At 41.4% G+C, this 14,292-nt stretch overlaps 1 protein-coding gene across 1 annotated transcript in view; it reads right to left on the reverse strand.

Moving 5' to 3' along the window:
• Stk33 (serine/threonine kinase 33) overlaps positions 1–11,295 on the reverse strand; it is a 72,658-nt gene extending 61,363 nt beyond the window's left edge. The window contains exons 1-4 of the mRNA XM_038345260.1: positions 11,083–11,295; positions 10,208–10,318; positions 5,478–5,591; positions 3,136–3,240 (exon numbers count right to left, since the gene is read on the reverse strand). Coding sequence (XP_038201188.1) covers positions 3,136–3,240; positions 5,478–5,591; positions 10,208–10,318; positions 11,083–11,295 — 543 coding nt within the window. The remainder of the gene's footprint in view (positions 1–3,135; positions 3,241–5,477; positions 5,592–10,207; positions 10,319–11,082) is intronic.
• Between the last annotated feature and the right edge of the window lie 2,997 nt (positions 11,296–14,292).

Here is a 14,292-nt window from a genome sequence, read left to right on the forward strand (position 1 = left end):
ATACAACCAATTAGATACCATTTCCTTAGCATAGTTTCAGCTGTCTAGATGTGTGTGTTTATGGGCAGATTCAGCTCATGTGAATCAAAGTCAAGCAAAACAGAAAAGGACAACCACAGATGACCATTTTCCTTACCTTCAAGCTCCTGTTCATACACATAATAGACTCGTTTGCCCCTCTGCTTAAGTAAGTTAAGAACTGGAAAGCCATAAGTCAGCACAGAAGGGCAGTGTTCTGAGAGAGACGCCCATGAGACAAGCCCATGAAGAGTTGCCGCACCTCGGGGCAAAACGGGGTGTGACTAACAGATGACGAGATGAGAAGGGCTCCATGGAATTGGGGGCATCACAGAGCCTGCAGAGAACAGCAGCAATGATGGGAGGGGAGGAAGCTGCCAAGCCCAAGTGTGCAGCCAACAGGAGAGCACCATGCAGAACTGCAGGCCCAGTAGCCTCCGTGAATTCAGGAGATGGGGATCCAAGACAACCAAAGTTTCCAGGGAAACATATCAAAAAGGGAAACTCTACGTATGTAACACACACACACACACACAGAGAGAGAGAGAGAGTGAGAGAGAGAGAGAGAGAGAGAGAGAGAGAGAGAGAGAGAGAGAGAGAGAGATCCTTAACTCTTCGACAGAGTGTTAATCAGTATGTTCACTGTCCCAAAGCTGGGAACTAACCATGTGCCAGGCCAGAGGGACAGTCACTGGTGCTCATGAATGGCAGAAAAGCTGTGTTCTCATTGGCCATAGAGAGAAATCCCATAATCATATAGCATTGGAGACAGTATGAGCACTCAGAAGGCCGCACCTCAGGAGAAGAGGAAACTAGTCCTGTAGAGGATACTCTATTACCCGTCACAAAGAATAAATCGAACACCAAAGACATTGAGCTGTCTCCAGATTACTTACTATGTCATAAAATACAATTCCAGAATCATTATTAGAGCCAGATGTGGTAGCGCATGCATATAATCCCAGCTACTGGAAGCAGAAGGCTCACTAATTTCAGTGTTATCTAGTGAGACCATATCATCTCTCCTCAAAATAGACATTAAAATCTAAAAATCTAGTCCCCAAATGGTAATTTTTACAATATCTGGCAGCCAATTAAAATTAAGTGGCAACCAGGCTTTGTAGAGCACACCTGAAATTCTAGCACTCATGCGCTGAGGTGAGAGGTTCACAAGTTCCAGGCCAGCCTTGGCTATGTAGCAATTTCCAGAGCATCCTGCCTACATAGAAAGACCTTACATTAAAAGACAAAGATAGGTAAATAAATATAGAAGTAACAATATAAATAGTAAGAAAATATAACACAGAATGAAGGAGGAAAGGCCCATCAAAATTGAGCTAACAATAACATACACAATACAATCAGTAGGAAAAGGACTTTAGTTCCTATCACTGTATTCATGAAGTGTGGAGACACAGAGTATGTTGAGATCGTATGTTGAATATACACATGAAGGAAATCAAATTTCTACTGGATGAGATGAGAAAATATTAGATGTAAAATAATAGTGAAGCTGAGTTCACAGTAAGAATCAAACTATACAGATTGAACACAGAAAAACGCTGGGAATGAGCAGGACAGCAGTGTGCGTGAGTGGTACCAAGGGATCTGGCATATGTACCAAGCCCTCCAGAGTAGGGCACGGAAACAAAAAATACTTAGGGAAATAATTACTAAAATTTTCCTAGATCAGATGAAAATCAAACTCACAGAACCAAGAAGCTCTATAAATCCCAAGCACAAGAAACATGAAGCGAACTTTATCAAGATCCATTGAAATCAAACTGCCTAAAACTGATGATAAAGAGGCTGGGAAGATGGAAAAGATGTCAAAGCACTGGTTACTGCAGCAGAAGCCCGGCTTGCATTCCCAGCATCCACGTGATGGATCATAGCTGTGTCCAGACGGGGACAATCTGCAGCCCTCTTCTGACCTCCTTGAGGACCAGGCGGGTGAAACGAAAGAGACACACACAGACAAAACATTCATACACATACAGAAACCTTAAAAACTGACAACAAAGAACAAAGTTATTAAAAATTATTGGGGACAAAAGAAATCACAATTCAGGGACGGGAAGCAGGGCATCACTTAACACATACAAGGCCAGAGGTCTGACCTTCAGGATCACCAAAAAGACAAAAGGTCAGCTGCAGTCCCGTTGCCAAGCACTTTCAGCTGATAAAGTGTGGCACATAATCCGAACTGACTATTAGTAGCTACTTTCGAGTCTGGCAGAGAGAACAAAGAACGATAGCTAACCCTGGAGGAGAGGGATGCATTATACCCACAATCCCATTAGTCTTTAATCCCTCAACAACCAGATGAGTCAGCACTTCACCGGTGAGACGCCTGCAGAGAGAACAGTTGAGTAACTTGGCCTTATTCTCACAGCTACAAAGTGGTGGAATCAGGACTTAAAAAAACAGACCATCTGTCCACATGCCTAGCCACATAGTGTATTGCTTCAAGTGCAAGTAATCCCAAGCTCACGAGGGAAAAACCTACAGTTAAGATTGGAGAAGGATAATATCTAGGAAAGAAAGGAGACGAAACACACTGGAAAGACAAAGATAAAAACGTGTTATGCCCTGTTCAGTTGGTATTCCTGGGAGGCCTGCTCTTTTCAAAAGAGAAGAGGAAGAGGAGATCTGGGAGAGAGGGGCGGGGCAGCTGAGAGGAGTGGGGGAGGGGGAAACTGCGATTGGGTGCAGTGTAGGAGAGAATTTTTTTAAAACATTTTCTACACTGTGCCAAGTAAGCCTCTTCATTGGATCATGAACCTAACCTTGTGAGACCTTCACAATCAAATGGTCTCTAGCAGAGAGACTAAGAGCAAGAGCAAAAGGATGCCATCTCGATTGCACGAAGCTATGCTAACCTTAAACAGTTTCTAGTGTGCCACCCAGAACATGTAACTAAAAACATCAATCTAATCATTGCACACCTAATTATACAATCAATAATAAAAGTCCTCGAGAACGTTCTCATCAATCTCTGGTGACAGACTTTTGCCAAGGACATGAGCAACTGCACCCCAGAGGGCTCCTTCGGAAGGAAACAATATTCGTTTTGTAATAATAACCCTCAAACCGCAGCACCTGCTGAACCTTTACCTTGGGCGTCTCAAACACCTGCTCCAGATGGATGATGTGTTTGTGCTTGACACTCTTTAGGATGTTCACCTCCCGCTCAAGTAGCTTCACCGCGGAGCTTCCAGCCTTAACCAAGGAAGAAACAGATTGCAGATAGGAATGCCACTTCTACTTTCCTCAGTATGGAAGTTAGCTATGTTACACCTTTTTCTGCAGTTTTGAATAGTGTCTTTCTTAAATGATATCATGCAATTTACCCCATAATCAGATCAAATTATGCCCCTTCTTTCCCTTGTCCACTTTCAAGCTGTATTTCATTTGGCCTCAATCAATCTCTTGAACTGTTTCCATAAATTAGCTACAACATGGCCTCTGGCCCCTCACAATTTTAGCATTTCTTTTTGATATTCCCTTCAATTGAAGTGATCCTTTTGCATTAGCCTAACAAAAACAAAGTCTTCCAATCAGAGATGACTTCATAACCAAAAACTTGTTTTTTGTTGTCTTGTTTTCATTCATATGTATAAGAAATAATCTATTACATAATATATTATATTTATATATATAGGCAATGGGATCTTGTATTTAACCTTGTGTGTGTTATTTTCTGTTCTTCCTGGTTAACTGAAGAGACAGAGACAGAGACCTTGCCTTAGACTAATTCAACAGTGTCTCCTAACATCCAGTCTTTCCCATGCCTGGGACAAAGGTAAATGAAGGGACCACGTGGTTGTCCTTCAGAAGTAGGTAAGATTGTCTAATCATCTGGAAAATTCTAGGGTGCTCCCCTAAGGCTGAAATTGCCATTATCTTACAATAAATATTCTTCTCTTTTATTTTTGTCTTTCTTCAACACAAAAATATTCTTGAGAGAAGTAACAAAGGACTTATTTCTGCACACACATTTAGAGCCAATCTGGGAAAGTACATAATGGTTCTTAGGGAAACAAACTGATCATACGGCATTTTCTAGTTCAAATTTTACTTAGGACCTTCTTCCAATTCCGTTTCTCGTTCAACCTTCACTGTCTTTGAGTGGGGAGGATACTGATCCCTCTGCTGCACCCCACCCAAGTAGGATGAAGGCGCATTTCAAGCTTAGCCTAGAGCTCAGACAAACAGTGACCATGAGGAGTGAATTCCCGTGAAGTTAGCACAATTTCTCCTGCTACTCATCTCAATTCTGTTCCTGCCTCTTTCCCCAGGTGGCTTGACCTGCATGTACTGTAATCATATACTCTCCAGTTCCTGTATTGACAGATCATTTTATTTTGCTACTTCAGGATACTGTACTTCCAGTACCAGCATGTGAGTGAGACAGTAATTCCCAAAGTTGCAAATACAATCCCCATACTGAACCTGTAGTCCTGACAACAATAAAAGCAAAGAAACAGCGTGCCAGGCAACCCAGTGGACGACAGCGAGAGTTCAAAAGAACTGCAAAAGCTGTTAGAAAGGCTCTGAATTGTTTTACTAAAGTTGATTATGTCACCTCGTTAAACCTGGAAATTTGCTTTAATCACAAAAAACACATAGAGGTTGCTAGTTAATTTTTTTCTTTCTTTTTTTTGTGTGTATGTGTGTGTGAGAGACAGGGTTTCTCTGTAGCTTTGAAGCATGTCCTGAAACTATCTCTTGTAGACCAGACTGACCTCGAACTCACAGAGATCCACCTGCCTCGGCCTCCTGAGTGCTGGGATTAAAGGTGTGCGCCACCACAGCTTGGCAGGTTACTGTTTAATTTTATAGATCCAATACTTGTTATCACAAATCCAAGAAGAAAAGACCACAATGGTGTCATTTTGCTTCTTTATCCAGACAGAATTTTTTAACAGTTGATGATGACCTGATGTGATGTTTGAGCTCTTAAGGAGAAGCCCAGTCCCCTGCCAACAAGTAACACAGAGGGAGTATGGAATTTACACAGGGATGGGAGACTAGATGGGAGGGGAATTGGCCAATAGTAAAGAAAGAGAATTTAAAAAAAGACAATTCAAGAACAGTATATCCAATAACTCAGGAGGGGCAATGGGATTTGCTTCCAGCAGAGACACCCGTACTTCCAGCCTTCACCTGCACAGACTGAGCACCACTGCTGACTTCAAGTTCACTAGCAAAGTTTATAAATCTGGTTATACTGGTTATGCTGGTGCTTTTGCATTTTCCAGACAGCACATGTCTACGGAACTAGTCCAGGAACTCATCCCCTCACAGGAGACTAGAGCAGTCTCCATGTTTCTCCAGCAGTTAGCCCAACCCTGGTCTCCAAGGGAAGACACAGCTTGGGTTAGAGGAGAAAGCTGCACTGCCCACCCCTACCCCACTTGGGTGCTGTACCTAGGGATTGCACGGAGAAGCCTTACCTTTTCTTTATTCACTTTTTTAATTGCCCACTTAGCTCCTGTTTCCTTGTCTGTAGCTTCACTGACCATTCCAAAGCTCCCCTGTCCCAATATTCTTCCGAAGGTATAGAATTCCTGGAGACAAAACAAGAGTCCCTGTCTCTGCGGTGGTCGTCAGGCATTAAGAATGAGCATATAATAGTGAAAGATTCCACCTGAGGGAGGAGGAATTCTGTTCTAGGGTAATCGAATGGTGATACTATGGATTTGCTTCAGGAGTAACAAACACTTCTTAATTAGCCACAGTCAAGTTTCAAAGACTTTTAATAATTGTTTACTTTTTGCAAGAAAACCACAAAAGTTCTAAAAGTGAATGTGGAAAAGTTCAAAAATGTGGAAATTGATTTATTTCAATCTACACATTATAAAGTAATACTAATATAAAATTTTATAATAAAATGAAACACTTTCATGAGGAAAAGAAGTGAAATATTAATATACATATGTACTTGATACATACATACATATGCATAAACAATACATTCAGCAAAATTTCACCCCCAAACTCGAAGAGTCACACTAGGAAATCAATCCTAATAACCACCAGCCAGGCGGGGATGTGGCTCAATGGTTTAGTGTTTATCTACCATGCACAGGGCCCTGAGTTTGACCCTGAAACAATGAACAAGTGCCTCCTTCTTTAACTTTATATCTTCTTATTTATGTGTTGGTGTTTTTGCCTTATTCATTTTATTTTAGAAAAGAAAATAGTAATAGAAATTTTAATAAAAATAGAAACAAGAAGAAAATACACTCCCCATGATACCACTATCTGAACCGGCAGTTCCTCACATTGTGGTGACCCCAACCATAAGACTATTTTGTTGCCACTTCATGGTTAATTTTGCTACGGTTACAAATTTCAATGTAAATATTTAATATGCAAGCCCTAGATGAGTTGTGACCCACAGGCTAAGCACTATTGAACTAAACCAAGACTCTGACTCACCATTTAACTCTCTTACAAAGAGAGAATGAACTGGTTTGGCCAACAGCAGTGTTCTGGTTCACAGTGCAAAAGAAAAGCCACACAACTCACTACATTTCATTTCCTGGGGGTTGGCAGGAGTCAGATTCTGTGACACAGAGGAGCAGCAGAGTCCCCATCGCACACATGGACTGACACATGGGACAACAGCCGAGTCAGCTCCACCAGGCGCAGCCTCTGTGGAGTCAGCGCCATGGCCGCCCTAGAGATGTCACTCTAGCTCTGTGGCTGCCTGCACCTGCACCACGGAACAGGCGGCTGCGCTGCTTACACCTCCTTCTGCTTTCCCTTCTGCCCTGCTTTTCCTGAAGACTGAATGCCCCGTGAAGGGCATCCCTTTACCACATGACCTGCACCACGGTGACTGTCCCTTTATTTCTACACTCTCAGCACATGACTGATCTTCAAACACTATCACCATTTTCTTACCTATTCTCAAGACAGGGTTTCTCTGTAGCTTTGGAGCCTGTCCTGAAATTCACTCTGTAGACAGGCTGGCCTCGAACTCACAGAGATCTGCCTGCCTCTGCCTCCCTGGATGTTGGGATTAAAGGCATGTGCCACCACTGCCACTCTGGAACTATTTCTCTCTTGTCGATTAAAAACCTCATCCCATCTTCCCCAATACCATTTACTAGCCTAGTATTGAGAATGAAAGTCAGAAAACTTAGGTAACTAATTACAAAGACATTTGAATTTGTTACATTGATAAACAGCTTTTGCCTGTGCTTTATTTATTATATCTTCAATAAGATGATCATTTACCTGAATTTTCCCCTCAGAACAAAATCTTTATTGCTTCTTTCCAAATTCCCCCCTAAAACCTAAACATCTATCTCTCTCTAAACATATATAACCATAATTTGGATAGAGTATTATAACACTGGTCTAAGGAGATTGTATAAAGTAGAGAATATCCAATTATATTTTATAATTTAATATTTTCTTCAACTAACTGCTTGATACATCATCCCAAAGTGATGAAAATAAAAAGGAAATGACTTATTGTCTCTACTAATTTTAAAGGGATGGGATAAAAATGATATTTTAGAAAGGTTTTTATTGATACAGGAAATCGTAGTAGTATAGAATATAATAAACACGTGTAACATGGTCCCTTGGTAAACATGGATCTATGTGGAGGTATTGATGTTGATGTCTAGAAAGATGCTCATCAAAATATGAAAAATAGCTGTGGGCAAAATTGTGAAGAACTGTAACTTTGTTCATTATTCTCTCCCAAATGGCCAAAGTATTTACAATGAGCCTGTGCATGTTAATTGGGAAGGAAGCTTTAACTTCAACTATCTTTCTGAAGAATATTTATCTAGGTGTACATAAATTTAAATATTGTATAATTTCATAAAAAAATAGGATAAGTGAAGTAAAGGTGAATAGTAAATTGGTCAACTCTAACTCAGATCCACATTTTCACAATGAATACATTTTGCTTTTAGAAAGGTTTTTACAGCTAAATTTAAGACCTGGTAAATTTATATACTGCTTTAAGTATAGGACTTTATTTCAGAAAAATCTTACACTTTTCAACTGAAAGTGTTTCAGGTTTTCCTAATAATTTCAAATAAATTAATAAAACACCTTTTAAAGTTACATAATATTAATGTAATTTTTCTTGTCATTACTCTTTCATAGTTCCTTTAGTCATATTTAAAGTGACATGTCTGGATTTTCAATATTTCTTTCTCCCTTTTCGCTTTCTCTCGTGTGTAACGTGTTTGTGTGTGGGTGTGCATGTACATGTGTGGGGGTGTGCATGTACGTGTGTGTGGGTGTGCATGTACATGTGTGTGGGTGTGCATGTACGTGTGTGGGGGTGTGCATGCACGTGTGTGGTTGTGCATGTACATGTGTGTGGTGTGGGTGTGCATGTACGTGTGTGGTTGTGCATGTACATGTGTGTGGGTGTGCATGTACGTGTGTGGGTGTGCGTGTGCATGTGGGTGGGTGTGCATGTATGTGTGCGGGTGTGCATGTACATGTGTGGGGGTGTGCATGTACGTTGGTGTGGGTGTGCATGTACGTGTGTGTGGGTGTGCATGTATGTGTGTGGGTGTGCATGTACATGTGCTCAAGAGTGGATGGAGGCCAGAGGTCAACACCAGGCATCCTCTTCAATCATTCTCCCCCTTATTTCAGTGAGACAAGGCTCTATCTCCTGAACCTGCAGCCAGTTAGCACTGAGGATCTTTCTGTCTCCTATTCCCTAGCACTGGGACTACAGCTACCAGTGTACCCCACTTTCTAGATAGGGCCACTGTACCCCACTTTCTAGACAGGGCACTGTACCCCACTTTCTACACAGGGCCACTGTACTCCACTTTCTACACAAGGCCACTGTACTCTACTTTCTACACAGGGCCACTGTACCCCACTTTCTAAATAGTGCCACTGTACCCCACTTTCTAGACAGGGCCACTGTACCCCACTTTCTACACAGGGTCATTGTATCCCACTTTCTATTCAGGGGCAGTGTATCTCACTTTCTAGACAGGACCACTGTATCCCGGTCTCTACACAGTGCCACTGTACCCTGCTTTCTACACAGGGCACTGTACCCTACTTTCCACACAGGGCCACTGTACCCCACTTTCTACACAGATGCCAGGGATCCAAATTCTGCTCTTTGTGCTTGCCTTGCATTTCCTTTAGAAAAACATCAATGTGCTTAAATTTTTTCCTGTGGTCTTTACTTCCTTCCTCAGAGGCTGTTTCAATTGTCTGCTCTGTCACAAACTACTGACTCAGAGGAAAGCTGAAAGTTCAGGTCTGCTGTCTTTATCCTTGGAGCCATCCATTACCCTGGATCTTGCCACCCTCTGCTTCCTCTTCCGCATAGACCCCTGAACCATAAAGGCAGGGGTTTGATGAAGACATCACATTTAGAACTAAGTGCTCCAAAGTATCTCAGCACAATGTCCAGTCATGGATCTCTGTATTAATTCCCATCTATTGCAAGAAGCTTCCTTAATGAGGGTTGTGCAAGACAGTGGTCTATGGGTATAGCATTATTTGAAGTTATTTTATTGCTATGTTCCTTTAGTAGAATAGCAGTGTTAGGTTTTCTCACAGGGCTGTGGCCTATCTTAGGCTCACATGTGAACTCACAGAAACTATGGCAGCACTCATAAGAACTGCACAGGTTCAAGTCAGGGAGGTCCCAGAACTGAGTGGGAGAAGTGGGCGTGGAGTCCACTCCTAACCAAGAAGCTATTTGCAATTGATACCTGCTGGCAAAGGGAAAATCAATTTCTCCAATCAAGTGTTACTGACTATACTAATCATATTCCAGGACAGGTCCTGTACCTGGGACTACTTGGTCAACACAAAATGAACTCCACGTTTTTTATTTGATTGTTTGGTGTGTGTGTGCGCGCACACACACACACACACACTTTTCATATTTGGCATATTTGTCTTCTTGGTCTTCTACTTGTTTATTTTTGTTTTGTGTTTTTGGGGGTCTTATTTTATTTTGAAAGAGAGAGAAAAAGAAGATCAGATTGGGTGGATAGGAGGTGGGAAGGATCTGGGAGGAGTTGGAGGAGAGGAAAACATGATCAAAATATATTGTGAAAACTTTTTAATTAAAATAAGTAAATTTTGTTAAAAAGATGAAAGATAAAAACAAAACTTTAAAAAGAAAGTCGACCCTCTCCAGTAGCTTAGCTGGCTTCCTGCGTACCTCAATATCAGCTCCATTCTCCATTCTTATGTGTGGGACTTTCCCTTCTGTGACATTGCTCCGGCTCCACTGGGGCTGAGAGGCCTTTCTCTCCACATTTGATCTTGTGGACTAGGGCCAAAGGAGAATTAGGAAAAATAACTCTTAAGATGTAACACTCTTATTAATGATGAACTCTAAGTGTGATAAGCCATAATATTTACTGTATACAAAATAGTTTACTGTTTTTTTCAAATCCAGAACTCAGTGCAAGTCACTGCCTCGTTGGGCTAAAAAAGACCCTAAGGTGAGGGTGCAATTGTCAAAAGATTCAGGTGAAGAATGAGGAAATGACTTTCCCTAAACTTCCTGTTCCTTGGGACCAAATCAGAGCTAGACTAGCTACGGCCTTCCACTATGCTCTTCACACTGATGAATAAGCCGAGTCAGTTTGATTGGAAGCCCACATTATTTGAAAATCATGTGAACCAACCTTACAAACACATTTTATATTCTAGATCGATGTCTAGAACTTCACCTTAGATGTTGAAGCCACACTTTAAGCTCTGTCATAAATTTCTCTGTCTCAGCTGAAGAAAACTAACAAAAAGTCTGAAGTTTGAAAACATTTTCTCTGTATAAACAGTCTTTAAGAGCTGGAATAATAATGTTAATTGTTTGGAATCCTGAGAAAGGATTCAGACAGTGACTGGAAGCATTATAAAGCATAGAACTAACCGACTTTGCTCATCTCTGCTGAAGAAAATAAGCAGTGCTTTAAGAACTTTAAGAAGCCGATGAATTGGCTGACAGGGGCTCCGTGGACGGGGCCCGAGGGGGGGAATGAAGAACGAAGAAGGGCTGTCAGTCTGTGTTGAGGAATCTTCAATATTTACCAAGTCTTTCGTGGAAGGTTCTCTGCTAGCACCTTTTTCTTTTCTTCTCTCTTGTGAAGCAAAAATGTCTGCACTACCAATACTCGATGTCTGTGACATTTCCACCACCAAAACGGGAGTGTTAACTGCTGAACACACACAAAGCAGGTCGGCCTGAGAAGATGCGCAGTGGGGGCACTTTTTAGGTATTTCCTCCAGGCCATTGTCAGCCATTTGCTTAAATTTATAACAAAAATAACGTGAAAGAGATGTTTCCACTTTGTGCAAAAAAAAAAAAAAAAAAAAAAAAAAAAAAAAAAAAAAAAAAAAAAAAAAAAAAAAAACAGGTTAAAAGGGATGTGATGGATTGCTGGTAAAGATGACAACTTCCGGCAGGCGAGGTCCTTGGGCTAATGAGGCACTACGCTTCGCGCATGAGCTGTGGGCAGAAAAGAAGGCACCATTTAGCCAACCCGACCACCTTCCTGACAAGCACAGGAAAGTCTTCAATTCCTTTGAAGTGGAATAAACTTGTTAGCATAGGAAATTAAATATTCTTATTTTGCTAAAGAAATGTATTTCTAGTCTTAGATACCTAGAACCAAAATACTCCACCAGGAAAACTCATACTTGAAAGAAAATTGGACCATAACATGGTTACAACCAGCAACAATAAGCCTATCTTAGCATTTCTCAAGATGAACTATGACTTTAACACTGGACTGAGCTCCCAAGGTCCTGATGAGGAGCAGAAGGAGCGAGAACTTGAGGGAGAAAGTCAGGAACGAGAGGGGTGCATTCACTCATGGAGACGGTGGGACAGAACTAATGGGAGATCACCAACTCCAGTTGGAATGGGACTGATGGATCATGCGACCAAACCCGTCTCTCTGAATGTGGCCAACAGCGGGGGCTGACTGAGAAGCAAAGGACAATGGCTCTGGGCTCTGATTCTTCCGCATGGACGGGCTCTGTGGGAGCCTTCTCAGCTTGATCCATCACCTTCCTGGACCTGGGGGGAGTTGGGAGGGCATTGGTCTTAGCATAGAGTGGGGAACCCTGATGGCTCCTTGGCCTTGAGAAGGAGGGAGGGGAGGTATGGGTGGAGGGGAGGGGAGGAAAGGGGGAGAAGGAGGGGAGGGAAGGGGGAGGAGGAGGGGAGGGAGGGGGGAGGAGGAGGGAAGGAGATGGAAATTTTTAAATATAAAAAAAAAATAAACCATGAAAAAAAAAAAGAAAAAAAAGAAAAAAAGAAAAAAAAAAGAAAGAAAAAAATCTAAACATACTGGTGTAAAACACACTGCTGTGGTTTTGTGACTTAAAACTTTAGCACACTAGTTAACGGCCTCAGCAAAGATCTCATGCACTTCACTAAATGAAGGAATAATTTGATTGTATAAGGCTCTCTAACTGTAAAAGTTCAAAGGCAATATTAAAAGTAGCCTTACTTTTTGAGGGGGAAAATGGGCACAAGGGTTTTTTTTTTTTTTTTTGAGTTTAGTATTGGTGTGTACAGAATTCTACCAAACTTGGCTCACTGGCTGTATGGAATTGAGCTGGGAAGATCTGAGCTGAAGAGAGGAGAAAGAATGAGCTCCGTGGTGCACACCGAAGAATGCCTTGGAAAACCTGCAGAAGCAACACGGAGAATATTCCAGTGGCTTCATGTCATCTGACTTCAGATGCTCTTCAAAAGTATAGATAGCTTAACCTGGCTTGGAGGTATAGAATATATTTACTTTTATCCTTTGAAGTGGAATAACTTGTTAGCATAGGAAATTAAATATTCTTATTTTGCTAAAGAAATGTATTTCTAGTCTTAGATACCTAGAATTAGTTGCTTATTTTTATTAATTAAATTTGTTCTTTGACAATTCGAGAGAGAGAAAGAGAAAGAGAAAGAGAGAGAGAGAGAGAGAGAGAGAGAGAGAGAGAGAGAGAGAGAAATCTTACAAATGCTTGACTTTGTTTTTCAAGTACGTGAATCAAGACAAAGATAATGTGGAATATTCCTGCATACATTTTATGATTTAACTTCAGGCCCAGAAGAAAATGCTCTGTATTGCAAGATAAGTATAAATCCTGTAACCAACAGTGACTCAGAGCAGTGGAATAGACCTGCAAATAACAGCCTTTATGCTCAGGGCAAATAGTGCTTTTTCTTGGCAGGTGTACAAAAGTCCACATCAAATGCGCAAGGCATCATTCTATGGAGTGTTAGTAATAAGGTCCTACGGTACTTTTTTCTTTAGCAGTGAGAAGCAGACATTTTTTTATAAAAGTCTGTAAGATGTATTCATAATGCAAGGCCAACTGAAAATGTAGTTGAGTTTCCTCCCTACAAACACTACTCCTAAAAACATGTTGATAAAGTGCAGGCATGAGGACCTGAGTTCAGAACCAGGTGTAGTGGCATACATCTGTAACCCTGGTGCTGTGGGGAGGGGAGACAGGCCAGCCCAATGAGGAAGCTCCACTCAGGCTCAGTGAAAGCCCCGGTCTCAAACACGAAGTGGCTAGAGGGCATGTGGCTTCCCATTTGCAGAAGCTTTAGTTTACCCTCATCTTATTTCCAACAAGTCACTGCCGAGGCCAAGGAGCTTCCGTTTACCTTCTCGCCTGCGTGTATCACGGCTTTAGGACTCACGTTTATTTACGTTTAGATATTTTTACCTTGTAAAGTCGTTCTTATGAATCACGTAAGGGTCCAATTCCATTTGCGTGTGAATCTCGAGTTTTCTCAGCTTCATTCACTGAAGGGACTCTCCATGTCCCCATACTGTCCTTGCCAAAACTTACTTGACTGTATTTGTTCAGGCTGATTTCTTGGGTATTGATTCTGTTCCACTGTTCTACCTGGTTTTATGCCAGTATGCTGTTGTTTTGATTACTTTAACTTTTTATTACATTTCAAACAAAAAAAAAGTCTCTGCTAACTGATTTTCTTGTCTGGTTCTTACTAGTATTTTCATAACTATGTTGAACAGAAATAGTGAGAGTCAGGTGGTTAGATGGTGCAGCCAGTAAATCCTGGTGACCAGTGTTTGGTTCCCTAGACCCATGTAAAGGTAAACCGGTTTCTTCACTGGAGAGTCATAGGTATATCAAGCATACTCCAGGGGAGGCCCCCTGCCCAAGAATAGTTGGCCAACAGAAAATGAACACTGTTTTTTCTGTGGATCTTTTGTTTTATTCTGTTTTATTTTATCCTATTGGTCTTTTTCTTGTTTG

The sequence above is a fragment of the Arvicola amphibius genome, chromosome 1 (genome assembly GCF_903992535.2).
Source record: "Arvicola amphibius chromosome 1, mArvAmp1.2, whole genome shotgun sequence".
In the NCBI taxonomy this organism is placed as follows: Eukaryota; Metazoa; Chordata; class Mammalia; order Rodentia; family Cricetidae; genus Arvicola; species Arvicola amphibius.